This window comes from Ilyonectria robusta (assembly GCF_021365365.1).
Source record: "Ilyonectria robusta strain PMI_751 chromosome Unknown BGZ61scaffold_6, whole genome shotgun sequence".
NCBI classification, from domain to species: Eukaryota; Fungi; Ascomycota; class Sordariomycetes; order Hypocreales; family Nectriaceae; genus Ilyonectria; species Ilyonectria robusta.
This window is the reverse complement of record NW_025764440.1, coordinates 411,956-437,833: the sequence shown is the minus strand read 5'-3', so window position 1 is coordinate 437,833 and position 25,878 is coordinate 411,956. Positions and strand designations below refer to the sequence as shown.

At 51.4% G+C, this 25,878-nt stretch overlaps 8 protein-coding genes across 8 annotated transcripts; 5 read left to right on the top strand and 3 right to left on the bottom strand.

Annotated features, from left to right (window-relative positions):
• Positions 1–2,720: 2,720 nt before the first annotated feature.
• BGZ61DRAFT_515977 (uncharacterized protein) lies at positions 2,721–5,361 on the top strand (the record flags this gene model as incomplete). The annotated part of the gene is made up of 7 exons (XM_046252277.1): positions 2,721–2,981; positions 3,032–3,064; positions 3,118–3,178; positions 3,230–3,345; positions 3,412–3,513; positions 3,568–3,863; positions 3,917–5,361. 7 exons carry the CDS (start codon positions 2,721–2,723, stop codon positions 5,124–5,126), a joined length of 2,079 nt encoding a protein of 692 aa, XP_046106598.1. The 3' UTR covers positions 5,127–5,361.
• A 273-nt stretch (positions 5,362–5,634) lies between these two features.
• Positions 5,635–7,582, top strand: BGZ61DRAFT_447404 (uncharacterized protein). Its single transcript, XM_046245335.1, has one exon. The coding sequence runs from the start codon at positions 5,932–5,934 to the stop codon at positions 7,399–7,401; it is 1,470 nt and encodes a 489-aa protein (XP_046106597.1). The 5' UTR covers positions 5,635–5,931; the 3' UTR covers positions 7,402–7,582.
• A 3,816-nt stretch (positions 7,583–11,398) lies between these two features.
• Positions 11,399–13,228, bottom strand: BGZ61DRAFT_571861 (uncharacterized protein; the record flags this gene model as incomplete). Its single annotated transcript, XM_046256080.1, has 6 exons — positions 13,051–13,228; positions 12,417–12,999; positions 11,901–12,196; positions 11,692–11,791; positions 11,514–11,635; positions 11,399–11,456 (listed from the first exon to the last, which is right to left on the bottom strand). The coding sequence occupies exons 1-6, from the start codon at positions 13,110–13,112 to the stop codon at positions 11,399–11,401; spliced, it is 1,221 nt and encodes a 406-aa protein (XP_046106596.1). The 5' UTR covers positions 13,113–13,228.
• Positions 13,229–16,126: 2,898 nt separating this feature from the next.
• BGZ61DRAFT_447401 (uncharacterized protein) lies at positions 16,127–16,989 on the top strand. Its single transcript, XM_046245334.1, has 2 exons — positions 16,127–16,602; positions 16,664–16,989. The coding sequence occupies exons 1-2, from the start codon at positions 16,229–16,231 to the stop codon at positions 16,719–16,721; spliced, it is 432 nt and encodes a 143-aa protein (XP_046106595.1). The 5' UTR covers positions 16,127–16,228; the 3' UTR covers positions 16,722–16,989.
• A 43-nt stretch (positions 16,990–17,032) lies between these two features.
• On the top strand, positions 17,033–17,729 carry BGZ61DRAFT_447400 (uncharacterized protein). Its single transcript, XM_046245333.1, has one exon. The coding sequence runs from the start codon at positions 17,129–17,131 to the stop codon at positions 17,594–17,596; it is 468 nt and encodes a 155-aa protein (XP_046106594.1). The 5' UTR covers positions 17,033–17,128; the 3' UTR covers positions 17,597–17,729.
• Positions 17,730–18,876: 1,147 nt separating this feature from the next.
• Positions 18,877–20,276, bottom strand: BGZ61DRAFT_416061 (aldo/keto reductase). Its single transcript, XM_046243374.1, has 4 exons — positions 20,024–20,276; positions 19,778–19,971; positions 19,590–19,659; positions 18,877–19,537 (listed from the first exon to the last, which is right to left on the bottom strand). Exons 1-4 carry the CDS (start codon positions 20,200–20,202, stop codon positions 18,949–18,951), a joined length of 1,032 nt encoding a protein of 343 aa, XP_046106593.1. The 5' UTR covers positions 20,203–20,276; the 3' UTR covers positions 18,877–18,948.
• Positions 20,277–20,625: 349 nt separating this feature from the next.
• Positions 20,626–22,443, top strand: BGZ61DRAFT_571860 (uncharacterized protein; the record flags this gene model as incomplete). Its single annotated transcript, XM_046256079.1, has 2 exons — positions 20,626–20,787; positions 20,848–22,443. The coding sequence occupies 2 exons, from the start codon at positions 20,626–20,628 to the stop codon at positions 22,441–22,443; spliced, it is 1,758 nt and encodes a 585-aa protein (XP_046106592.1).
• Positions 22,444–22,725: 282 nt separating this feature from the next.
• BGZ61DRAFT_515972 (pectate lyase F) lies at positions 22,726–23,896 on the bottom strand (the record flags this gene model as incomplete). The annotated part of the gene is made up of 3 exons (XM_046252276.1): positions 22,726–23,432; positions 23,489–23,640; positions 23,710–23,896. 3 exons carry the CDS (start codon positions 23,894–23,896, stop codon positions 23,079–23,081), a joined length of 693 nt encoding a protein of 230 aa, XP_046106591.1. The 3' UTR covers positions 22,726–23,078.
• Between the last annotated feature and the right edge of the window lie 1,982 nt (positions 23,897–25,878).

Sequence of the window (25,878 nt, the reverse complement as noted above, 5' to 3'; positions counted from 1 at the left end):
TGAGATGGCCGACCGAGACACGGCGTGCCCCGGCGTCGTGGCTGTCTGCTGTGAGAGTCATGATGACGACCCGGATCAATTGAGAGCGATGAAGAAGTCAGGCAAAGAAGGAGTATTTGCGATGCTCTCCAGTCAAAAACAGCAGCGAGCTGTCCGATGTCTGGAGTCTGAGGCCGGCGATGTCAGGCTTGCGGATAGAAACTCGATTTGGAGGTTCCACGCCCGAGCATTATATAGTTGCTCGCGTCGATGAAGTCGGCTGGTGAGGAGGAGAAGAGGCTCGCTTCCCCCAAGCTGGAGAAGTCAATATGGCCACTAGCTTCGGGCCATGGACACGAGGCGTTCGGGCTAGCCGAATTCGCGGCCTTGGTGTCACCCGTGTCTCTTGGTCGTGCGAGAGCGTGGCGTGCTCTGCGGGGAGACGATTCAGAAGCAAAGGGCTGCGAATCGTCAAAGTCTAGACTGAGTCGCTGAGACGTTGTTTGCCAACCACGGCGGAATTGGCCTTGTCGGCCCGGCATGAGGCTGCCGAGAGTAACGCTGGGGAAGCTGGATTGGATCCCGGCATTGGTTCATGCAGTTCCTGGCCCTGGCTCTGGCTCGCAGCTCGATCCTCGTGTGTGAGGCCTCTCTCTCCATTTCCCCGTGGAGCGGCTGTCAGCTCAGCTCCGCAGCCTCGTCAACAGGCTGGGCAGTGTTGCGTCGATTGGCATCCACGGCAGTGGAATCATGCACAAACTCTTTGAGATCACAAGTACTATAGCCGATGTATTAGCGCTCCCCCAGGGTCCCGGGCAGAGTCAGGAAGACACCAAGGCGAGGATGGAGGATTTTGTTTTCCTCGTCAGATTCTTGTTCACCTTCGAGCGGACTCAGAAGCACCAGCGGGAATATTTGAGGGAGAAGCTCGAGGTGCTGCAGCCCATGTACACGGTGGTGGACTTTGCCGATTTGGCTGGGAGTCCGAGTTGATGAGCGAGGATCATGTATTAACGGGGTGATGATGAGAGTGTAATGATTGACTGGTATTGAAATTGTTCATAGCTGCGATACGCATTGCGGTGTAGCTTGGCGGACATGCATGGTTGGCGCTCCACGTTCTTGAATGCGACGTTCGCTTATACCACTCATTGCATCCTGCCGCTGACTAAAATGACAATGCAGTGAGAGACATGAATTCGGTAATTGGTTTGAGGTGAGTGTGGGTGACAGCTCCGGAGAAACCGCGTCAGAAAGGGAGTTTCCACACTGAAGGTGATATCCTAAGCTAGAGTAGGCCGATTTCTATTCAGTCAAGGTGTTGCTGACGGCGTTGTGACGAACCAGCTATATGTACCAAGGGACACATGGCCGTCATATGCCGTGACGTCTCAATCCGTTGTCCTATCCACCAACTGCAGGGTGCATACTTCACCGGTATGCTTCTCCACGGGGATTATACCCACCCTTGATCTTGAGAGTGACAAACAACTATGATATCGGCTCATACTGGGTGATTCGTAGACAAAAACGAGAGAAGAGTGACGATTGTGCTGGTCAAAATTAAGGATGATCATTGAGACGGGTCTTGTGTTCTGTGGTTCCTGGCGACGATTCCTTGACTCGAGCATTGAACTCTCCTCGCGGTGCTAAAATTGCAGTGCAAGCCTCCTCCCTCTCAGTCTGACTACCGTTTGAACTCCCCTCGCAGTGCTAAAATTGCAGTGCTTGTATTTTCTGTCCTCTTTTAGTGCTAAAATTGCATTGTAACCATTAGGTTGAAAGTAGGGCTGACATCCATCCAGCGATTGGGCTTGTACGTCTTGTACGATGGAGCCGCACTCATCGTGTAGCACCTCTTCTTGGGCACAACGGGATGAAGTGGCAGATCCTGATACCTGGGCTCGGTCATACGAGAGAGTTGACATGTTTGGAAATGTTCTGTTTCGCGTGTCCCCATCGCTGCTATTCCCGTCCTGCAATATCACCACCAAGCCGTGCGTCACGGGTGGATTCGCTTAGTCGAACATCAAACGCCATCGCTATTGGTTGATATTTCGCTACACGACGATTGCTTACCAGCATTGTTTCAGAGTGAGTGACGTCCCCGCAGAAGGATGATCTTAAGGTTAACCCTAGCAAGTCGGGCGACTCTAACAATAGTCATGCCAATGCAAGGCACGCCACAAGCTGAGCGGCCGGAACAGTCGGGAGGATCAAGGCCCGGCCAGTAGGGCTGATTGATTAAGCCTAGTTTTACGGTTCTGCATCCTGCGTGGCATGTGGACGATCGACCCGTCTACCGAGCCCTTGGCACGTGGGAGTGATTGAAGTTCATAATTCGTCACATTCCCTAGAAATGCAAGCGCTCGTTGAAGTCTGCTCGCCTGTTTGGGGTCCGGAATCAATCCTAACTCCAAATCCCACGACGGCTTCGGTCGCTTGATGCAGCAAAGGATTACACTATGCTCCTCTATTCACTGCTGTTTGCGCTGGTGGCTATGCGACCGATAGCAATTCTAATTCCAGGGTCGGCCGCTGGCTGTGGTGTAAGCGCTGCAGTTTGAGGGTAGGTGGAATGAGTGTGCCTTATTGAGGGCATTCGAATCTCCATGACAGAATCTGTACATATAGCCACATGCATCTCTCCAATTCAATCATGTCTCCCCAGCTCGCCAGGCCACTCTTACAGCATCACCAGTCATTACAAACCACTATTTTAACCGCCAAGTCTTTCAAAAATGAAAATCTCCTTCTCAACGGCCGTTGCAGGCCTGTTGCTCCCTTCCTTTGGCTCTGCCACTCCTGTTTCACTGCCTGCTGAGGCCTCGAGCGGCCTGACCAAGCGACGATGCGGTTTTGAAACCTGGGATTCCATCAACCTCAACAACTGGTTTGATGCTGGCACCGATGCCTGGTTTAACCAGTGGTGGCTCACCCGCCTGGGCGGAAATGGCCCTGATACCACCATGGTCATTCCTAACAACTGGCCCAACAACTTCGTGAGCCCTCAAGCCGTCAATAAACTGTCTGGAGATTCTAACTTCTCTAGGTCAATTTGTTTGGACGCATGTATCTCAATGGTGTAAGTTGTACGTGCTCTTGGGCTCAGATGAGGGTCTAACCTTTGATCAATAGGCTGAGGTTTACACTTGCGCCAAGCCCAACGATCAGTGCTTCGGCGATGTCTCGTGTGACGGTAAGAAAACTCCCATTCTTGCTCATTGTCAATGAATCTGACAAGCAATAGACATCAAGTGCTCTGGTGATTGGGGAGAGGAGTGCATCGACCATGACAAGCAGCGACCTGTCTACATGGTCTTGCAGTCCATCCAAGGATTCCAGTCTTACTTTAGAGACTACATTGTAAGCCACCTCAAAAAGTGAGCCGTAGGTTCGTCAACAAACATCTACTGACCACATAAACTGCAGGAGGTGCTCGATGAGACCCAAATGAACCTTCAGGGCATGTCCGCCTATCTCGTCTCCGACTTCTTCCCTCCCATTAGCGACAGCTTTGAGTTCTTCCTCAGGGTACGTTTTGGTTGGCAACAATTCCCTTTTGAACCACCCTAACGCAAAGTACAGGAGCTTCTCGTCGGACTCGGCACTGCTTTCTCCATCGGAGGGTCTTACATGAAGCTCACCAAGTGGGTCAAGGCCAATGACATCACCAAGGAGTCTTCGTCTGCACTGGGTGCTCTACTCAACGGTGTTGGAACTGGTTACCGAGAGGTTGTGAAATACCCTGCTAGCCAGTCCTTCAACGACTTTGCCGACCTCGGTGTCTTCATGACCAACGTCTTTGAACAAACTCGATCTGCCCTGAACGATATGCAGGAGAATCTCGCCACTGGTAACTACTGGGGGGGTAAGCGATTCTTGTAAGTGGTCGAGACTCTAAATTCGAGAATTTCAACTCACTAGCCTCTCATAGTGACTACGCCGCTGGTGGAGTTTTCCTCCCTGGCCCTGGCAAGGAGTTCAGCGCTGACCCGACCGCCTCTGAGCTGACGCTGCTCCGACAGTACCTGCAGAAGCAATTCAACGCCAGGGCTATCAACTACATCTGGCGCCAGCAGAAGATCTTCATCACCTACACCACTGATGTCGATGGCTCTTGCGAGCAGGACCAGCAGGGTCCTCAGGATATGAAATACTGCCGAGAAGGCGACGCCGGTGTCTACTACATGTACTGGTGGCACGAGGCGTCTGTCGGAGCTGGATCGACCACTGGTCTCAACAACTTCGACACTGGCAAGATGGACCATCCCACTGGCTGGGACAAGCTAGCTGCTGGCTGGGTTGACGAGGGTTACCAGCTCGAGCTCAAGGACGTCTTTGAATCGTCCATCTCCGCCTACCAGGTCGCCAAGTTTTCCTACGATGGAGAAAACGCAGTCAAGCGCGCCCAGGAAGCCGTCACGGATGGCTGGGCCAACCCCTGGGACCAGGGCACCAGCTGGGAGGGCACCTTCACCATCCCTGTTTGCGACACTGGCGATGTCAGCTACAACGTCCAAGTCGGCGACCGAATCATGCCTTGCGGCTGTGGCGGCGGAAACGAAGTCGACGACTGGAAGAAGGCTGCCAAGTTCGACGGCTACACCACTTATGATGACCAGTGCACCGAAGGCATGCAGGCAGCTCGCAAGCAGGCGCGTCGCGGTGGACAGGGAAACCAGGAGTCCAATACGCCCGCCTTGCCTACCAATGTCAACGAGATTGCCTGCCTGACCTCCGACGGTGTCAACAAGGACATGGTCACTCAACTTTCCTACTGCCAAAAGGCCGTCGCCAGTCTGGGCGATGACCGCGACAAGCAGATCTGCTCCAGCGACTGCCAGGACGGAGGAGTTGGACAAAACAGCGTCTGGTGCCGCCTCGCCCTCGACGACAGCAACATCCATTTCTGCGCCCTCACCATGGCCGCCAAGGACTCTGCCCACGGCGGTCCCGGATATGGCTGTATGACGGTTGGGAACGCCCAAGACTTCTTGGCCAACGCCGAGGCGACGACGGAGAATGGTGGTAAGGGATGTCACCCCGTGGGAACCCCTGATTTTGCTGCTACGTTCCTTACGCCCGATGGCATGACTAGGTGGTGCTTGAGCGATTATGAGCACGCGGGCTACTGTACTGTTTAGACCTTGGGTCGTCGGGAGAGCCGAGACCATATCCGAGCTTGGGGTAGATCTCATTCGATTCAGGAGACGTCAGGATATTTAGCATAGTACAGTACTTTTCCTTTGTAGCGCTCTTAGATGAATGAAAGGGCTTTACAAACAGTACAAAGTAACGTTTCCTAAAAACAGTCCCACATCTGGAGTTGAACCAATCGACACCGGCGGATGACATCCAGCCGAGCAAAACGGCTAACGCAGACGAGACACTCTTCGACAACCTAGTTCTATTACTCGTAACGGCCCCTTTTTATAGTAACTCGGAGACTTCTTTCACAGTGGACTCGCGTCCTATGACGTAGGTGTCAAGAATAGCTCGTTCCTGTGGAAGTAGCCGTAACCTTGATATGTCCGCTCAGTCTCCACATTGGCCACGACGGCACATCGGCATGGGAATACTACGCCTCGTATCCACACGTGGGCCGATATTGCCGAGCAAGCTGGCGTTTGGCTCGGAACAACAAATGCCAAGGCCTAGTGCCCTTGGCGAGGAAACAAAAGTCTTTGGGAATCGGGATTTTCTGTCCTCAAAACCTCTCAATCAGACTTGGGCAGTGACAAACAGGACACCGGTCATAATACACGCCCTGGTTTATACCCAGGTCGTCGCATTCTTTTCTGTTTCTTTGTACGGCTCGCATTTTTCGTAGCCGGCTGGTAACGGTTGGGCTTCTGCTTGGGACTCGGGCATTGGGCATCCTCAATGCTGACCGCCATTGCTCAAACATGCACTTGAGATTGTTCGATTGAACACTTTGACAAGATAAACATGGCCGTATCAAGTTCGCCCGTGGGGGGGATCGGCCGGGACGACGTCGAACTATCTATCACCTCGAAGGAGCCGCCAGCCGCTCCGCAAAGCACAGCCACCGCCAAGGAGCCAGAGACCCCGGAAGTCACAGCCCATATCTACGAGTCCGCGGACTTTCATGCCCCTTCACTGGACCAGGTCACACTTGTCAAGGGAAGACGCACATGGGCGTATCCGCGGGGGCTGCGCCTCGAACACAATCTCCACTGGGCCATTGGGCTGCTGGAACTGGCCAACGCGGGGGACTTTGCGGCAAATATATGGAACGACACGCCCGTTCCCGTATATGCTACCGTGTTTATGGCGATTGGTGGCACTGCAGCGGCTGTGCTGTCGACTTTTGCCTTTCGAGATGCGGTCAAGGCCTGGCACAATGTGAAATTCCTCAAACGCCAGCGTCGCGGCTTGAGAGATCACAAGATGCAGCTACTGGAAGAAGCCCAGCCTACTCGACAAGTCGATGTATTTCTCGACATTGCTCGCCGAGAGCTCTACACAGAAGTCATCAATCGTTGGGGCATGGATATCCTCATGGGCGGAGGCGCAGTCCTTATCGCCGTGGGTACCTACTTGGCCATGGGCGGCGAAAATCCCAAGGTATGGATGGCCAGTAATATACTCTCAGGTTATGTCGGAAACGCTCCCATTGCGCTCTATGGGCTGGCCAATTCTATGTGGGCGGTTGTCATGTGGCGAAGAAAACAGTCTCACAAAAAGGCAGCCATGAAAGGACTACAAGGCACCGTGGCATTGGAACTCGTCAAGAAGTATTGCTTCAACGTTCAACTTTTCTTTGCCATCAATGGGACAACTACCTTGATTGGAGGCATAGCATCGATGCTGGCTGCGACCAGATGGTGGGCGTACGTGATTCTCATCCCAGTCATTATCTCGTCATTCTTCTGCAACCATTGGTGGCGGAAACACGCCGGATACGATCGACCATATCTCGACTTGCCCATTGGCATGAACGAAAACGGACTCATTCAAGCACTCGAGTCTGCTGCTGCGATTCGGCGCGGGATCGAGAAGGATCAAGGCGATGATGCTCTGAGGCAACTAGTACCGGATACTAGATCCTTACCAAGAGTGCTTGATTTCTTGGTCGAGCACGGCATGTTTGAGACTTTTGCCATACGTCTCATCGAGAACCGTCATATGCGCGAGATTCTCTGTGCGGAGGAGACGAATCGCGTTGAAATCGACGTGGCAGGTTTGCTGGCACTGCCGGAGCCGCACCACGCTACCATTCTCGACATTGCTGGCCAATTCGTTCGAAACGAAGGTCCAAAACACTTTGAACACCGCCAGAGGTTTATAGCTGAAGTCCTGGGGACCTACCTAAGCAAAGAAGACCCCGAGCCGCATCCGAGCGATAAGGAAGCCGGACAGAGTGTGGTACAAACGGTCCCATGCCAGCAGGAATAACACGACGCGCAGGCAGCGACGGAACTAGAGCATAACAGTACTTGAACTGGAGCATTCGGAGTTTGAGGTTTATGCTGGGATAGAGGCGAGGTCAACGGATAAAGATTCCTGGAAGAATGTCTAAATACTCGTACACCATTGAAGAACATGAATTAGAGTAATAATTCAAAATAATGATTAACGATTGCTTCACACATGTACTGTGAATGTGTATTTACTCTTGCCCTGTAAGGTATTTGTTTTACCAAGTTTGAAGACGCCCATGGAACTCTCGGGATCATGTACGTCAACCACCATTTGTCCACTCTTGGAAATTTCCCAATGCACGGATATTTCAACCGAGGGGAAGAAAGGAACCGTGGCGCTGGCGTGCTTTAATCCCATGTAAACTCCCAGATCTGGACTAAGAAGCCAATTCTTGAAGCCAAGCCGTCGATGCCATTGACGGCTTGAAGCCCAGCAACCCATTCGGTTAAGATGTATGTCGCAGTGCCACCCCATGGATGTCCCAAGCTGGTATATGCTCCTAATCCGGGCTTTCCGTGGGGTGTGATGTACTCCCAGCTTTCTCCGGTGTTTGTCTCTGGATTTGCCGTCATGGCTCTCCATACGCCGTAAATTAGGTCTGAAGCTCTGTCCCAGTCAGCAGCTAGAATGGCTGGAAGCAAGAAGCCGTTGGTATTGGGAGAGATGTTCAGGTCGGTCTTTTCCGGGTCGTCGTTTGAGCTGTCCTTGTACCCAAAGGCAAGTTGAAGATCATCCAGGGCGGATATAGCAGACAAAACCCGTTTCTTAGATGCAATGCCTGAAGTAAGACGGAAGGCGGGCCCGCCACGGCGAAGGCGCTTTTGTCCGAAGTCGACAGGCTGTAGGTCCAGCTGGCTTCATTCCAGAGCTTATCATTGATTGCACCGGCCAATGCATTTGCGGAACTTGGCAGCAACCATCTTCTTCCCAATGGCGGTTGCAACTTCAGCTGCCACGTAAAGAGTCTCGACAGTCACACAAGAGACAGCTGAGCCGGCGTCTGCGCCACCCAGAAAAGCCGAGCCGAAATGAACCAGACCATCCGTGGCGCTGATCTTGCCAAGAAGCTAATTCAGTTGCTCCTCCAATTGATTCCAAGTCTTCTGAGCGTATTTCACGTCGTTGGTGTGGCGTATGTGCTGGTAGAAGGACAGGAGCCCAAGTGGCTGGTAGTCGTCCAAGAAGTATGATCCGAATGGTGCAAATGCAGACGCGATTGACGGATCATATCCTAGGTTTGGATGGATGCTCAATTGCCTATTCTCTATCTGTGACTTCAAGAGAAAGTCTAACGTGCCTGTCGAATGGTCAACACGACCGGTACTCGCTCCAATAATTCGAGGTGTGTGGTAAAAGTCCCCAAGCCAGACGAGGCGATCCCTCTTGGGACCATCCAGACAGACAGAGTCAAGGGTTTCCCCCGTGCCATACTCCAGAAGGACGTCTTGGCTCTTCAAGCTTTTGGTGTATAATGTCGAACCATTGAGGGTATCAGTGACGACGACGTTTCGAAAGTATGCGGCATGGTCTTGCCAAGCTCCAAAGCCGAATGATCCAGTTTGAGATATGGAACCTCCTCCTGAATAGCAGTCTGTAAGAGTGGCCTTGAACACTAATTTGGTATTTATTGATACCTAGAGAGAACCCTTGGGATCGAGAACGGTCTTAATGCGATATCAAGTATTCTCTTTCACGGAGAACGGGACTTTGAAGGTGTCTAACAGGTACGAGGTAACCAATGTCTGGTTGGCAAAGGCGAATCCTTTTGCAATACTAATAGTATTTGCTGGTGTCAATATCTCGTTGGTATTGACAAATGTCTTTCCTTGTGGAAGTTCTCAGACAAGTCGCAGGTGAATGCCGCCAGGTATGCCAAATGAGTGCGCCTAGACGGGATCAATAAACTGAGCTGTCGCTGGTGGTCAAAATAGGCTCTTACCACCGACCACCATAATCCGCCTCATTCAATAAAAGCATCAAATTCAAGCGTATTGGAGCTTGGGAAGCAATCCCGGTAAAGGCCTGCTGGGGCGTAAAGGAGCCATAGATAGAGCGGTATTTTGACTCCCTTGTCCCGCTGTGGCATATACTCCTTACTTCCATCTTCAGATATCACCTGGTGGAATCGTTGATGAGTGGTACTGCTCAGTTACGACCCCCATACGGATATACTCATCGTCGCATGTGTGAGACACTGGGTTAGCTATGTCCCCTGAGGGTGCTTCCCCGCCTCACAAGTGTCACCGAACGCAAGGCTAACCACGTATATATACTTTATGGAAGGATAGGAAGCTGATAGATGCGTCGTAGCTGCGCCCCAGTGCCCAAAGACAATTGCATTGCAGCCGCTCATATATCGAGGGGATTTAAACAAACAATAGCCGCTGCTCCTTCGGGTATCAGGCTACAATGAAGACATGAGCCAGGTTTAGACACCCTCCTGGCACCTATGGAGGTTGCTCATTAGCACTTCATTGTCTTTCATATCATCATGTTGTAGCTATTAAAATATGCAAGCTTCTTCTATGGTATCCTGACAGCAGCCTTTTGCAGCCATCCTAAACCACGACTTGGATCGTGAATGGCTATATATTAGTCACACAGAGGCTGTGGCAGCACGCATGAGCTACATAGATATTTAATTTATTGCGCTCTATCTCTTCATCTTCGAACCTCACACTGGGATCATGAAACTTTACAACATGAGCCTCTGAGCACGCTGAATGCGTAGTCCAGCCAGCAATCCGCAGGGAGGATATCATGGCCTCTTTTGCAAACTCAGCATCCTCTTGGACGATTAACTATGTGTGCCAACTATGTGTGCCAAACCTTGATATTCTAAATTAAGACGCATTCAGCTTGCGCCATCTGCATGCTTTAAATAGCATCGGGTTGAAGGCTTCTCCTAAAACTGTTGGTCGGCCTATCCCCCTGGCTGGCTGTTGGTGATGGCGGGTCCCGGAAGTGTCGCTCGTTGATCGGAGCAGTGGCCCAGCTTCCTAGCCTTCCTTTGTGTCTCATTTTATAATTATAATTAGACTGGAGGCCTCAGCTCTCGTCCAAAGTACACATCTCTTACATTTTCCTACTACCTACATGGCAGTTGGGCGACGTACGCTTTTCTTCCCCATCTTCAACACCTTGCGACAGTCTTTCAACAGGCCAGATCGAACTTCAAAAAGCTAATGACATACCAACGGGATGCGCGACTCTCAGGAAAGTCTTCTGTCGTGATGAAGATTAAATTGAATCCAACAGTTGGCTTGAAAGCGGCGTTGATTCCGGCGATCGGGAAACCCACATGTTAAGACAAGCTATATCATGGGTAGAAGATGATGAGGCCGACTTTAGGCGAGGCCAAGAGGTGGAAACGGAATTGAGAGAGGAATCGAGGGCGGTTGACGTGGTCGACAAGAAGATTGGATCGGCACCTACTCATTTAGCTGCTAGTCAGCGATGGGTGAAGCTCTGAAGCAGTTGATGGAAATGCGCCGACGTCAACCAAAAGGACTGTAATAGATGGACGTCTCCAATTCACTGTGCAGAAAACGACTAAAGGAGTACATGCAACTGCTCCTCAGATCAATACAAGTGCCGATTGGTCCGACAGGCAGACCGCAGCTTCACAGCAATGCACAGGGCTGAAGAGTATCAACCCCCTTGAGGTTGAACTAATAGACTAAAATAGCAAGAAAGAGAACATAAACTCCTTCTTTCTCTCGCAATAAGTAGAAAGTAATAGTAGCCAAGACAAAACGCGAATAAAAGACTACTCATGGCCAGGCACCAGATTCTCCCATATCGAATGATGGAAGAGCAACCACCTCACCACCGTCTTGTATCCTTCACCATGCCACGATGGGAGCACCGCCATGCATCAGACGCACGAGTAATCCCGTTGTTGAGCCTCGGTCAGAGCCTACCCACATTCTATCACGACTGTTCCGGCCGCAATAAAACCTCCCGCCTTTCAGTTCGAATGAGGTCTCCCATAAGAAAGTGCTGCACCCTGAGCCACGGCTGTCCATCTAGAAATAAATTTAGGAACGCAGATGACAAACCGGGAAGAGATGTATGAGACTTACGCTTGGGGACCGCCCATGATGAACTTCAGGCGGTGAATCGGACTGAACACTTGCTCCAACCGACGTCGGACTGTCCCCGTGACGTATTCGTTTAGGGATAGGCCGCCAGTCAGGATAATGAACTAGGGGGGATATGAGCTTCGTCTCTAGGATGTAGTAGAAAGAAATGGATACTCACTCCTGGAGTTTTGCCCTCATCCAGGGATGACTTGAACAGTTCCCGAATAACCGCGACAATCTGGTCAGTAACCTTGTCAAACATCTTCATCATCTCCGTCCTATTTAACAGTTAGGCCTTTGGTGTTCGGAAGGGTAAGGTAGAAGGTTAAAAGAAAGTAGGTGGAAACATAGAATCCCAGTACCATCACCAGGAGGAGTTGAACTTACCGGGTTATGATGGCGTCTTTGCCTTGGATCTTGAATGGTACTGAACCTTCGCGCATGTTGAATGGGTCGAATGCATTCTTAATTTTCAGATGCCACTTCTCCATTATCAGTTGGAGGTCACGTTTCACGTCGACGGGGATCTCCGACTCCTCCCGCACCCCGGTCATCCCCAAGATCCTGGATACCACCTTCTCGCGGAAGGCAACGTCCAAGACGACAGATCCAGTGACCCGACACAGCGGTCGGATCATATCTGAGCCCGTTGTCGAGTCTGGATGACGGTAGATCGCAGCGTCCTGCGACTTGCGTTAAAAACCGACCGAGGGAATTGGATATGGGGGCTGGGAAACCTACTACCGTGATCCCTCCACAGTCAGCAACAAGGATCGGATTTCCTGTCTAAACAAAACTTCTTTAGTACCAGATAGAAGGGAGTTTCCGGAGCGATGGCCTTTCGCCGGCAACAACGCCCGATGGGTTCTGGAGCAGAGGGGTACAAGGGCGGCTGATACATACCTTCAGGGTCCTATCAAGTTCGTCTCCGTGGTAGTAGAGGACAGATCGAACAGCAGCCTCATGCTCCTTGATGTAGCTTACGCTCTTCATAAACGCAGGCGAGATGCCCGCCAAGACCACAGCCTCTTTCAGAAGATCCAGAGATCCAGACAGGTTGTTTTCCCACAGTTCCGGCCATGAGATCACAACGTCGCACGCACCGAGACTGGATCCAGTAACCCTTGAAAGGCGTGAAACAACCTTCTCCAGAAGACCCTGAAGATAAATCGAAACAAGCTCCGAGATTGTCTCATGCACATGAACATTCCACATCGTCTTTTGCAAGAGGGCTGCAGCATGGACGTCAGGGGGATTGCGCTGTTCCGCTGGGTCAACGAGGGCTAGTTTGAAGTATCTTAGGAGATCTCCGCTCTCACTTGGAAACTGTGATTCCTGAGAGAATTCGAAACGTTGGCCACCTGGCTGCCGACGCAGGACCGTAGGAAATTTCTGTGAATAGAGGATCGTGGGCGGCGAAGATTGGTTCGGGTGGGCATCGCAGGTTCGGGAGGAGGCCAAGGCTACGCCTGAGTGGCTGCATACGCTGAGTCAGTGAATGTCGCTACGCCAAGGGAAAAGAAAAGGGGAGAGTTACGTGGCCCCGAAGTCCAGGCCAATGGAGACTTGCGGAACGTGGCAAGTGCAAGGAAGTGACATTGTGATGCTCGATCAAGTCGTGGGAAAAGACCCAAGTGAGAGGCGGCAACGAAGAGTTGAGGATGTGAAAAATGATGTGGGAACTGAACAGAGAAAGAAGCGTCTGTCCCCGTGAGGTTGAAAGTAAAAAGGTAGAAGGTTGACGGAGTTGTATGTTGTTGGCGTAAGGATGGGAAGAAAGGAAACACGGGGGGAAGAGGAAACAAGAGGGAAAGGAGAATCTTCAGGAGGGGCATTGCTGTTGGGAAAGCAACGACCTCCCTCCTCAGCAAACACAAACAAGCTATCACTTCTCCACTTTGGTCTGATCTCTCTGTGAGCCAATGCAGATACCTTCTGCCACGCCAGCCCTGTTTGATTGGAGTGGGCTTTGGGCACCTCATTCTCACAGCGGTCAGACGAGGAAGTTGAGACCGAACTAGCCTAGCTAGAACCGCCGTACCAGGTACTTCTAGGCAAGGATCCCAGCTCTGACCCCGAAGCCATCGCGGCGACTCTGCATCCCGACCTTCACCGACGGTTGCTTGCTGAGTGGCGTACCGCCCGGCACGGAAGACGAGTTGCCGCGTTGTCTTACCCTAACACTCTGTGCGCTGGTCAAGCCCCTCATCAGCACCCCAGTATTCGTATTGAATAAAAAAAGAAAAACCCGCTAAGGGTGGTGATGCTGAGCCATGATGCCGTGGTCTCTGTGACGTGAAAACTAGGCGAATTTGACTCTAGCCAGGCCGCACTGTAATTTGATAGCGAGAGTGAGACCAAGAAACAGGAGAAAGCTATACGATAGCAAAAAGAGTAGCCTGGAGTTTGCCGTCCAATACTTGAGCTTCAATCGTCTCCTGGTGGTCGGCGGAAGCCTGCCTGCACACACTGTTCACGCATGGCAACCAAATCAGTCTGCCAAGGATGAGTTAGCCACTAGCCAGAGCGGTGGAAACCATGGCGCCCGCAGCTGTGACTGTGAGCTTCATAGTGAGTGGCTTGTCACTTATGAGATGTCACGGTCATGAGCCAGCGTCACGAGCCAGCGTCATGTAAATGCTGCCTCCTAGCAGCTCGGAAAAGAGCGGTGGGAGCTCAGCTCTGCCTTAGAAGCAGGAACCCATCTTGGCGTGTGTCAAGTTACGGCGCCTCGCACAAGGGAGCATGCTCCACCAAATGCGAAGCCAATATGTGCCATACGTCTCGACAGCGTGCTTGTATGACACTCCCTCTTGATGTCGTAGGCCTTTTGACGTACGGCCTTTAGATTGGCTAACGAAGATTGTTTTTTATCTGAAATCCCGTCACCAATACGCTCTAGCTCTCGCAGTCCATGCGCGGATTCCGTGCCCGTCCGTACGCGCCGTGTGCCAGCCTCACACAGGACACATTTCAGGCGGGTGTGTTGCACAGCAGATTCTGGACCAGTACTTTCCAGGCCCGCACATCGTCTGTTCTCCTTGGTAATTTCCGCTCGGAAAGGGTCCCTGTCCCCTCCCAGCGTGATTTAACGCCACGGCAATGTTGAATCCATTATCCGCAGGAGAGGCGTCTGGCCGGAAGGGTGGTTGCGCTCCAGACACCCTCAGAGCGGGGCTTCTAAAGGCTGAGAGAAAGCCCGGAAGAGCATGTCGCATCGGGCGCGTAGGTACAGGCGCTAGAACTTAAATGGCGCTTGGATTTTCTCTCTTGTGTCTTTTGTTGGAGGAAGTTCTTACAACCGCGTGTGCAGCGCCTGTGGCATCTACGCACCATCAATACACATCTTTGACCCGACAATAGCTCTGATACACTTCCATTCAGGGCTACAGTCTACCTTATTGACCCAATGCCAGCCATTGAGAGAGTCTAACAGAGTGATCCTCCCTGCATGCGGAGCAGCCATGTTTGCACAATGGTTGGGCCCCAATGCGCCTCTTGGCCAAACGCCATGGCTTGCTTGCCACACCAACCATCTCATGTATGCTGTAACACCCTGGCTTCCGGTAGCTTGGACATTTTAGCCCGGAATTTGAGACGTGGCCGTCGGCTGATATGTCGGCTCAGGCCAATCACTTCTGTATTCACTCCGCACTGAGGAACGTCGCACGCCGCAGGCCGCAAAACAGCCAGTGGCTACTCTATTTCATTCAGTAGATCCGGATCACACGGCCATCCGGGCTGGATGGGCAGTGGCTATAGCGTAAAAAAAAATCTGCCTTCCTCTTGGGAGTGTGACCGTCCGCCGGTGATGAACAAAGGAAGTGAAATCACTTGACCTTTTCCCCTTGCATGAGCTGAATAGACCCCCTTCACTGGCTGATCCATTTCTGGCACGTCCCAAAAGAGCCAGCAGAGTCAGAAGAGTAGCCGCCCGCCGCTTCTGTTTATGGTCCCTCCCGTCCTCCCCGGCTCCCCGCTGCTCTCTTCTCCCCTGCGGCCTCCTCCCTTCCCCTGGTCCCGATTTCTTGCCCTTCTTCTTCGAACACTTGCAATGCCCAGAAAATCCCCAAAGCCATTGCACATCCCGAAATCGTCGTCTATCTCCACCAGCGCGCCTACGGTTGGCAGTGTCCACAAGCGTCGCTTATCCACGATGGAATCAACCACGGACGACACCGCTCACCCTTCTCGCGCGAAGAAACCCCGTCACTCTCCGCAAAACAATCTAGACGACAAAGATGCCGACGCTGCACCCCTTGCCGTAAGTGGGAATGATTCCATTGAGCCACCAGTGTTGACTCACTAACGAACATGGAGGCCCTGGATGCTGGATCTGTTCCCCTCACTACAGGTAAGAGCAACACCATAAGCATCGGGTGTTGACCCAACTAACGAATACAGAAGTCCTAGACCCTGTTCCCGCCATCCTCGGCACAGGCAACAGCGACTCTATTGAGACGAACATGGAGGTCGTGGACGTTGAAGCCGCCCCCCTTGCCACAGACAACGACTCGATGAAGCCTCCAGTATCGACTCAGCCGGGAGTCCTGGACGCTGGCTCTGTCCCCCTCACTACAGGTAAAAGCAACACCATAAAGCATCGGGTGTTGACCCAGCTAACGAATACAGAAGTCCTAGACCCTGTCCCTGTCCCCCTCGCTACAGGCAACAGCGACTCTCTTGAGCCTCCAGCGTCGACTCAGCTAACGAACATGGAGGTCGTGGACGTTGAAACTACTCCCCTTGCTACAGGCAGCAACGACTGCATGAAGCCTCCACCGTCGACTCAGCTAACGAACACGGAGGTCCTGGATTCTGGCTCTGCCCCCCTCACTACAGGTAAGAGCAACACCATAAAGCATCAGGTGTTGACCCAGCTAACGAATACAGAAGTTCTAGACCATGCCCCTGTCCCCCTCGCCACAGGCAATAGCGATTCCACGAAGCCTCCAGTGTCGACTCAGCCAATAAGCCCGGATGCCTCAGAGCCAAAGTCCGCTCCTCCATGGATGCATATGTGCACCCCTGAGCAATCCCGCTTTGCGCTGAATTATGACTACAGGGGGATATTTTCCAAGACCGAGTTCTGGGAACCGTCAGCGTCATTGATCACAAAAGAAGAAAGAGTCCGCTGGAAGGATGAGGACATTTTTGGCTACGCAGCAATCCCTGAACGTGTCATTCATGATTTCTCCAGCACCCTAGATCAGGCGGTTGGTCTGTTTGCGAACGCCTGTCTCCCTAACACGTATCAATTGCGATGGGAGAGCCTTGACACGGAGGCCCTGAATCACATCAAGGCGTGGGCACCAAAGGCGGAGCTGTACCTAGGTCATCAGTACGGGGGACATGGGCTACTAATGAGCGCTTGCGTGTGGCGAGTTCTGTTCGACAATCTCTTTTCGGAAGATTGCCACGATAAATGGGCAGGGCAGCGGTGGGCTGACTACGATAAGGCCCGTCGAGACTTTCAAGGTAAGGCATTCCCCCCCCAACGTATTACTCCCCCAGAGGCACTCTACTGATGCATCGTGCTGGACACAGAGCGCGTTCCCAACGAAGACAGCGCCTTCACCTATTCATTCCACGCTTGGAGATATCACCACGTACGAATGCTCTATGCCACTCACGGACCCCATTCGGACCCTGCCCGACTCGAAGCAATTGTTCGTCGCGAGCTCGGCCCGTTAATCGAATTAAGAGACACCTCACCCCACAAAATAGACGACTATCTCGGAAGGGTGATCGACTGTGCTATCAATGTGGACTTCCGTGTCCATGCGATGAAAGCGGCCGCTTCTTTCGAGATGCGCGAACCGGAGACGCTGAAGCTTTCGGGCTTCGCCTACAAAGGTGACCCGAACGTCATGGTCCGTTATTATGGGTCAGCCTGTGATGATGGCCTCCCCGTCCACTTCATTATTCGCCCACGCCTGCAAATCTATGGAGTCTTTGATTGGGCCTATTCCGTTAACCTGTTCCACCGCACTGAGCCCTTCTACGACGATTACGACCAGCGCACCGTTGTACCTATGGAGGTCGCCGTGGGATTGTTTGACGCTGAGGATCGGGAGCTTTGAGACGGCGGGGAAGAGGTTCAAAGTCAGGGCGGATCTGTTCGTATCGTTTCGCGGGTCATGTATGCTACTTTTGTTGTTTTATCTTCACCGAGGAGCTGGCCGTTATCGTCTTCACCGAGGAGTGCGCGAAGCCAAATAAAGTGACGTAATCTTCAATTCAATCAGTCAGCTTCCATTCGACCAGTAAAATGCACGTGACGGTCACGTGTGTATTATGTAAACTGCTCCTTGTTATACCACAGCTCAGCTGCTGCTACAGCCACAGCCACAGTTACAGCTACAGTTACAGCCACAGTAGCCTGCAGTAACCAGAGTAGCATCCAGGCCGAGCCGAAAGTTACGAAATTTTTAGAGGAACTGCAGAGAAATGCTTTTGGAAAAGTTTTCTCTAACTGGGCTTTATTGCAATATATGTAAAACTGTATATATACTTAGTATTTATTATATTATCCTGTATATGCACAAATTTCAGTAGGAGAGGCAGAATTTAAAGTAAAGGGAAAATATATTACATAATATCAGCGTGCTTATCACGTGCATTTTACCGTTCCGTAAAAGAAGCCCCAGGGCTGCTGCCCTGTGCGGTAGTGGTAGCCTCAGGCATCCAGTCCCTCCAGCTAAACTGATATTTACCCGGCGTCCCGGCTCACACCCAATTTGTGAGGCAGTCACCGACATCCGTGACCCACATGAGGACATGAGTCTCGCGCCCCTTAACTGAGGTAGCTACCTAGTCAGACTTATTGTTAAGAGGTCAAATATGTGTGTATTGTGGCGACTATTAAAAGCTAGCTAGGCGAGGGAATTGGGGTCTCTATGAGGTCCCGGCTGCTTGAGACCACAGCGGTCGTGGCCTTCCTTCAGCACTTGTGAACACATGCGTAAACTCCCAGTTCAACACATATTTACACTTCATCAATACACACCGTCGACCTCACATCATGTATCAAGGGACTCTAGTTCGAGCGGGCACTCCGGAACGAGCTCCGGTTGCATGAAAACTGCTTAGTAGCTCACTGGCAAGCTCCGAGACTGAACTTGATTACGTGTGCATTGCTGTTACAAGATGACTCAAAAGGATGAATCCCACACGAAGCAACTTGCATCAAACCAGACGCCCAGGTTGCCATCCATTATATTCCGTTAGATGGATTACTTTGTTGTGTCAAATTAGCAAATATCCACATAACTTCAAGACACCTGATTTTGTTGAAACACAATCCACACCAGCAATAGTGTGGACACCCATACTAATACTGTATGGGCTGTGATATATATGGCTGGGCCCTTCAACAGATTTATTTAGCGGCTTTATGCAAAGTGTAGGGCAGTGAGATCTCTTGAGGCTCTAGTTACGTCTCCTCCTTTGTATCAACAAGATCAGTGGCGTGAACGGCCGGGAGGCGATGGCCAATCATGCCAGTCCCCTTCACGAGTTGCCTTATTTCAGCCTCCTCTTGGTCGGTCAACTGCATGTTAAGAGCACCCCAATTCTCCTCCAGATACTTCATCTTCCTCGTACCAGGGATTGGGATGACCTCGGCGCCTTGCTTCAACAACCAAGCAAGGGACAACTGAGACGTTGTGCAACCCTTCTTATCGGCGAGAGCCTTAAAATCTTGGACCAGCTTGACATTGGAATCTCGGTTCTCTTGCTGAAATCGTGGGAAAAAAGCTGGGCGCATATCTTTCTTGTCTCCCCCCACATCGTTGTTGGAGAATGTCTCGGTCAGCAGGCCCCGTCCAAGGGGCGAGTATGCCACCAGGGACACACCCAGTTCTCTGCAAGTATCAAGCATGTTTGTCCCAGCAGGACCCTCGACGTCGAGCACAATAGGAGAGTACTCCATCTGAACCGCGGCAACCGGGGCGATCTTGCAAGCTCGGCGGAGGGTGGTCGAGCTCACCTCCGAAAGTCCGATATTTCGTATCTTGCCTTCCCTAATTCGTAGTCAGTGAGTGCCAAGGCTGGAATTCAGGGAGTTCATCTTACTCCTTAAGCTTAGCCAAGGCTCTCATAGTCACCTCGATGGGCGTGTCAACGTTGGGACGGTGAAGGTAGTCTGTCAGCAGTGTTAGATAAGGTATTTACGGTGATGCAGGGTATAATTGGGAGGTTGAGATGCATTATATGGCTCTCTGAAAATATCGAGAGGATAATGAGAGTCAAGGAATACTCACAAATGTCGATGTAGTCAGTTTCAATGGCCTTGAGACTGGCTTCGCATGCCTCTCTGGTGTACTCAGCAGAGCTGTTGAAGACCTTGAACCCGGAGCCCTTGACCATTCCGAACTTGGTCGAAAGAAAAATCTTGTGTCGAAGTCCAGTGCGCTTGAACCACTTGCCAATCAACACCTCATTGTCGCCGTAGATGCTTCGGGAATTAATACATGTCCTTGCCATAGGAGAGAATTGTGTCATCTTACTCAGCACTATCCCAGTGGGTTATCCCTAGCTCAAACGCACGATCAAGAATCTTGAAGCGCTCTTCATCGCTGGGTATGGCGCCGTAGCCTCCAGACATGGGGACGAGTCCGAGACCCATGGCTGGCACCTGGGGACCATTTTTGCCCAGGGTACGAAATGGAATGGACGAGGTAGACATAATGGAGATGAAATGGCGGACAAGCGTTTTTGACTGCTCTTAATGCGCAATAATGGTAAAAGGTTGATGGTGAGGATAGAATGGGTCCAAGAAGCAGGAGGTTGAGGACGTCTTTATACTTGGCAGTTTCACAGGATCAACCGGAGAGCCACAGACCAATCTTTATCCGCCAATGACTTCGTGGAAATAAACCTTAAGAAAATTAGCACATCGGTCGAATCAGTGCATTTTGCCACGCCGGTGAGTAACATCTAGTCGTGATTATCCCGTTTCGATGCCATCGCAGGCTTACACATCCTCAATCATGAGGGTTTTGTGGACTCTGGCATTCCTTGGGCAGCCAATCAACGTGTGCAAAACCCGAGCACACCAATCATAGTCGATAAAGCTGCATTTTAGCGGGACCTAAGCTCCACTGCTGACATGACTTGTCTTGAGGTGAGGATGATCCAGAGGTTGGACAACACCTGCAACTCACAACCATCTCACGCCACAACGCGATGCGCCGAGGCATACGGCAGCAGATCCAGGGTTGGTTTCTCGCCCAAGAAGGAAAAAGGCAAGATCAGGCTGCCGCACCTGCAAGTAAGTGCCGTGCCTTTGCTCGCGGTGACATCATGGCTCATCTTGCTTAGGATCCGCAAGGTCAAATGCGATGAAGGTCGGCCCGCATGCCACCGCTGTGTCTCAACCGGCCGTACGTGTGATGGTTACGGTATATGGGGCGGAGGGGACAATAGGCATCCCCAAGTCTCCGCTACTGGCCAAAACAATATCCCCGTCTCGCGAGTACTAGCTGCTATCTCTCCCCGCGTTTTGGACGCTGCCGAGAGAGACTGCTTCGAGTGGTTTACGCTTATTTCGGCAAAGAAGCTCCGAGGTCTTTTCGGCTCAGCTTTCTGGGATACATTAGTGCTTCAAGCAAGCTTTAATGAGCCGGCTGTGCTGCACGCGGTCCTTGCCCTCGGCTCCGTGCAAAGACAAGAGATGGTGGAAGCCCGGGATGCAACAAGCGGACTCAGAATCCCCGACGGCGAGGAGCAGTTCATGCTTCGCCAATACAGCAAAGCCATCAGCCACTTGGTCCCGGAATCACAGGCCAAGGTCCAGCCATCTGTTGACGCGGTCCTGTTAACTTGCCTCCTTTTTATCTTTCTCGAATTCATCCGAGGCCATTACAAGACTGCCCAAACTCATCTAAGGAATGGACTGAAGCTTATTTATGAGACTGGTTCCTGCCCAAATGCGGCCAGTAAAGCCGGTGTCATCGTTAAATCATCCGGTCACCAGATCGACAAGGGCATACTGGAGGCCTTTTCAAGAATACAAGTGCAAGTCGGGCTTCTAAGACAGGTCAACCAGGATCCGCTCACGAATCTTCTAGTCGAACCGAGGCCCATAATTGGCACCTTCAAATCGATTGAACAGGCCAGAGACTGTCTTGATCCACTCATCAAGGAAGCGCTCGAGTTAAATGAACTTTGTCGTCGAAATGGAGATGATAAATCCGAGGATTGCCATCTCGCACTGCTCTCCCGGCAACAGCGTGTTCGCACCGGGCCTGAGGCTTGGTCTAATACGTACTCTTTATCAACAGTCGCCATCGACACCACCATGCCTTTTATAGATAGCTTTGGCTATAGGCTGCTACGAGTTTACTACACTATGACACGGATAATGATGGAATCGGCGGTTGATCCAAGGTCGGAGACCGTGTTCGATAACTACACCGATGAATTCGCCTCTATTATAACTCAGGCTGATGGTTTACGTCGATCTATCTTGTCGAATCCCGATCTTGGGGATCTACCACCTCATCGACCAGACATGCCCCAGTCCATAGCGGATATGGGGTGGCTTCCACCGCTCTACTACACAGCACTGAAGTGTCGAGTTCATCGGCTCAGAGTACATGCAATTGAACTACTCAGATCAATGCCACATCGGGAGGGTATCTGGGATGCCAATATAGCAGCACTTATTGCTCAAAATGTAATGGTGATTGAAGAGGGCTGCTCACATAACCTATTTCCATTGCAGGACCATTCTGATATCACCAAGGTTTCAAATGGATGCAGTGGCCCTGTACCACTGACACCGGAGTCCTTTAGGATTCGAGATATCGAGATAGAGCTTCCAAACAACCCCTTGGGAAACATTGGTTTAAAGTATCGGAAAAGGCGGGACAGCGGAGGTTGGGAAATAATTGAGAGGCAGGTTCCTATTTCGGTACCGATCTAGGCATGATACAAGCGGTAGACAAATTTCCATTTGTTAACCACCTAAAATGATGGCCGCAGATAGTGAACATTACAGACTACCCGCAAGTGTATAAATCAGCTTGTACTGCAAGTTCGACGCAAGGTAAAATGAAGGTATTCAGGAAATGGTGCATTGGACATAGAGCTCTCTCATGCTAGCAATCATGTTCTTCAAGCAGACGATCCGTGAATCCTTTAAATTTACCCTTCCACAGCTGCTGGTCCAGTCCCAAGTTGTCCCAAATCATAGCGCTCCCACAACCAAAACGGGGTCATCGAGGGGATTTTCCGATCATGCACCAGAAGCTGTACTAGGTCTCGACCCCATTTAAAATCCACGGAAGGTTTGTAGTTTATTTTGATTGCAAAAACCTATTCAGGATGTTCAAGTTTGAGAAAACAATCCACTAGCCAAGTTACAAGCTAGTTGTGTGCCAAGCATTGGCAATGCCTCAATTGCGGAAGTTGCCAACGTAGGCTGCATAGCTAAATGAGTGAAAGTAGATACAAGAAAAAGACGTCGGGTTTCAGATCCCCAGAATTTGTCCCAAAAGAAGTCTTTCCAAATAATTCGATTATTCAGATTGAAAGGTAAGGATTCATTCAACAAAGCTCTTATCCAGAGCAGTAGCCAACCTTGGAGGGCTCGCAGCCGTTGGAGCATCCATTGTACAAGACACAAGGATGATCAGCATCGGTGCAGACATTCTTCAGAGTAGCAGTGTCGCCGTAGTTGGAGTTGATGCCGACGATTTCGCCGCCATCGTAGGCCGTAGTGCCTTCGACATAGACGTTTCGCTGGCACTGCGAGCTGCAGTTACCACACGATCGGTAGACCTTGCCGTAGTCCTCGGCGTAGAAGTTGATAATGTTGACAGTACCACAGCCGTTATGCTGGACAATCTTGTCTGAGGCATGGTACGCGCCACCACCAATGATCCACGTCTCCTCTCCCTTCTTGTCGTTTTTCTGTGGATACGAGTTAGCGAGGGTTGGATCTATTCGAACCGCGACGTAAAACTTACAATGGTGATGGCATCCTCGCAGACGTCTTCAAACCAAACAAACCTCAAGGTGCAGGGACCGTTGCAATGGACGCCCTCCTGCTGGTTCTTACCAATGATGACATTCTGAAGAGTCGCACCGGCACCAAGAAGGAAGACTGCGTCAGCGTCGCCTGCATCATCCGATTAGCCACCTCCGAGTAGTCCAGACAGATTCTACTTGCCGCCCTCTCCATCCGCACAAGCACCCGAGCCACGGTCAAACCTGGCCCAGCCACCGTCGTAGACAGTACCAGCGGGGACTGTGATAACCTTCGAGTTAGTCTTGGTGGAAGTCGCCGTGGGAACGCCACCCTCGTATCCCAAGCAGGCCATGGCGGCGGGGATAAGGCCCATAGCCACTACACTAAGGTGTTTAGCGGAAACCATGTTGATTCAGGCTCCGAGGTGTTTCAAGAAGTAGGTTCAAAGCCCAATGTCGAGACTTAAACGTTTGCTAATGATGATGAGATGTCGCCGACAACTCAAATTTGCAGCAAGATATTGCTGTATAAATATATTTTAGTCCTGGAACTCGCAAACTAGCTCGCTCTTGCTACCTGTATCAATGATTGATGGAAATTACTCGGGACGACGGATCCCAACGATTTTGCGGGCCACATAGCTGTAATCCGAGGGTCCGAGATCCAAATACGTCTGTTTATGGCCTTCCCAGCCTGGGGGAGGCAGGGCTGAACATCCAAAGGCATGAATTTGTTTCATGTTGAGAGATGTTTGTCATGCTGTCCCTCCAATCGAAGCGTCGCAAGCTGTCATCTGCTATCCCCTGCTCATGCTTAATGCTGTTTGCCACGGGGTACGTCGACCTGAAGCGGAAATTGATCCCCATTCAGTTACGCGGATACATCTTAGTCGTGGGATTCCAAATCCGACGATGCGATGCCAGACAGGGTTTGAGTAACCGGGCCGTAACTGAGTAAGGTTAATATTTAGGTTACTTGATCAGGCTCATTATCCGCACCAACAGCACCCTCTGAATACGCGGGTAGCATTGAGGCAGTGGCTAGTTATCTGATGGATTGTAGGGTTACGTTGCAGCCTTTTGTGAGTCTAGCTGAAACAGCAGCGGAGGCCAAGAGCCGATTGCCCAATTCGATCGAAATGGATTGCGGGGAACACTTTCATAATCGAAATCAGGAGAAGATCGGATGACGCGGTGTGATTTATTCCCGCATTAGCTCCATATGCCACCAGGAAGTCGTCAGCAAATTTTCGGTAACAGGGCGATGCGCAGGAAAAGGATCACCAGGTCACATCACACTCGCCTCGCCAGGAATCCTAATTCTCCCTCCAACCGTAGGCATAAGTTTGGTACTGCAGCTGGGAGCACGGAACCCTACCTGGTGGCAAGAGTAACAACCAGGGGAATGTCCATCAATACGGTTAACGGTTGGTTTCACTACATACACTTCCCATCAACTTCGAGTAAAGTGGAAACTGGAATAGTTGGAGCTAGTGGCCAAACACCTGCCTCGTTACAGCGCCTGCGATATCTGAAGCTTCACTTGGTGCGAATCTATGTATAAATGCCATGGTACGAAACTTAGCTCCAGGGAGGGTGGTGAAAGACGCCGATCGTTAATATCCAGATTGCCACAGAGCATGAATCAATAGTACGGTTAAATGACCCCTCCGTCGACCCACCGAGGAGACCTTGTTGCGACTTTCCTTGCCCCAAATGGCCGAGTTTAGAGGGCTGTGCAGTGCTACCACATCGGCAATTCGCACTTGTCGAGGCCAGTCTGGACCTCTCTACGTAGTCAATCGAGCAGCAACGAGTTGTGTTTGCAAAAGAATAAGAGCTGCCGTCCCATGACTGCTACGGCCGGCTGTTGCTCGTTGAAAAGCCATGATTGCAAACGGAGTCCTTTAACCCGATCACTCGGGCCTTCCCGGTCAAGAATAAACAGGCTCCGTTAGTGTAGAGGCGGCCCAGAACATCGGGAGCGTTCCAAAACTAGGAAGCATCGGAGACTTACCACACAGATGAATCCAGCTGCGCATTGTCAAAGGATGTCTCCGCGTGAATGATGGCCCTAATAACAAAGATCCAGCGGGGAAATGATGGAGTTTATGCACCCGAGTCGTCACAGGGCAACACAAATGATCCATCCGGAAATTCCGGGGTTCAATTTCCCACTCATCAGCTCTGCCGCGCGCTAGGATCCGGGGAAAATCAGCGTCTCAGCTTCCCTGGCTATTCTCGGCCCTTGATAGGACGCTTTCGCGCCGCTCTAGCGCAAATTGAGAGGCCAAGCCGGGCCGAGATCTACTCGTCTAGAACGAACTACCATCGCGTGCGGAAAACCCGTGATGAGCCAGTCTTTAATCGCGGAGGACCCGGGATGGAA

What these genes read in the sequence shown, in the direction of transcription:
- BGZ61DRAFT_447404 (XM_046245335.1), top strand. Translation starts at nt 5,932, where the DNA reads ATGGCCGTATCAAGTTCGCCCGTGGGGGGGATCGGCCGGGACGACGTC.
- BGZ61DRAFT_447401 (XM_046245334.1), top strand. Translation starts at nt 16,229, where the DNA reads ATGGAGGTCGTGGACGTTGAAACTACTCCCCTTGCTACAGGCAGCAAC. An exon ending in ATATTTTCCAAGACCGAGTT is followed by an intron (nt 16,603 to 16,663) that starts CTGGGAACCGTC and finishes AAGGATGAGGAC; the next exon opens with ATTTTTGGCTACGCAGCAAT.
- BGZ61DRAFT_447400 (XM_046245333.1), top strand. Translation starts at nt 17,129, where the DNA reads ATGCTCTATGCCACTCACGGACCCCATTCGGACCCTGCCCGACTCGAA.
- BGZ61DRAFT_416061 (XM_046243374.1), bottom strand. Translation starts at nt 20,202, where the DNA reads ATGTCTACCTCGTCCATTCCATTTCGTACCCTGGGCAAAAATGGTCCC. An exon ending in ACCCACTGGGATAGTGCTGA is followed by an intron (nt 19,972 to 20,023) that starts GTAAGATGACAC and finishes TAATTCCCGAAG; the next exon opens with CATCTACGGCGACAATGAGG. An exon ending in GCCTTGGCTAAGCTTAAGGA is followed by an intron (nt 19,538 to 19,589) that starts GTAAGATGAACT and finishes ACTACGAATTAG; the next exon opens with GGAAGGCAAGATACGAAATA.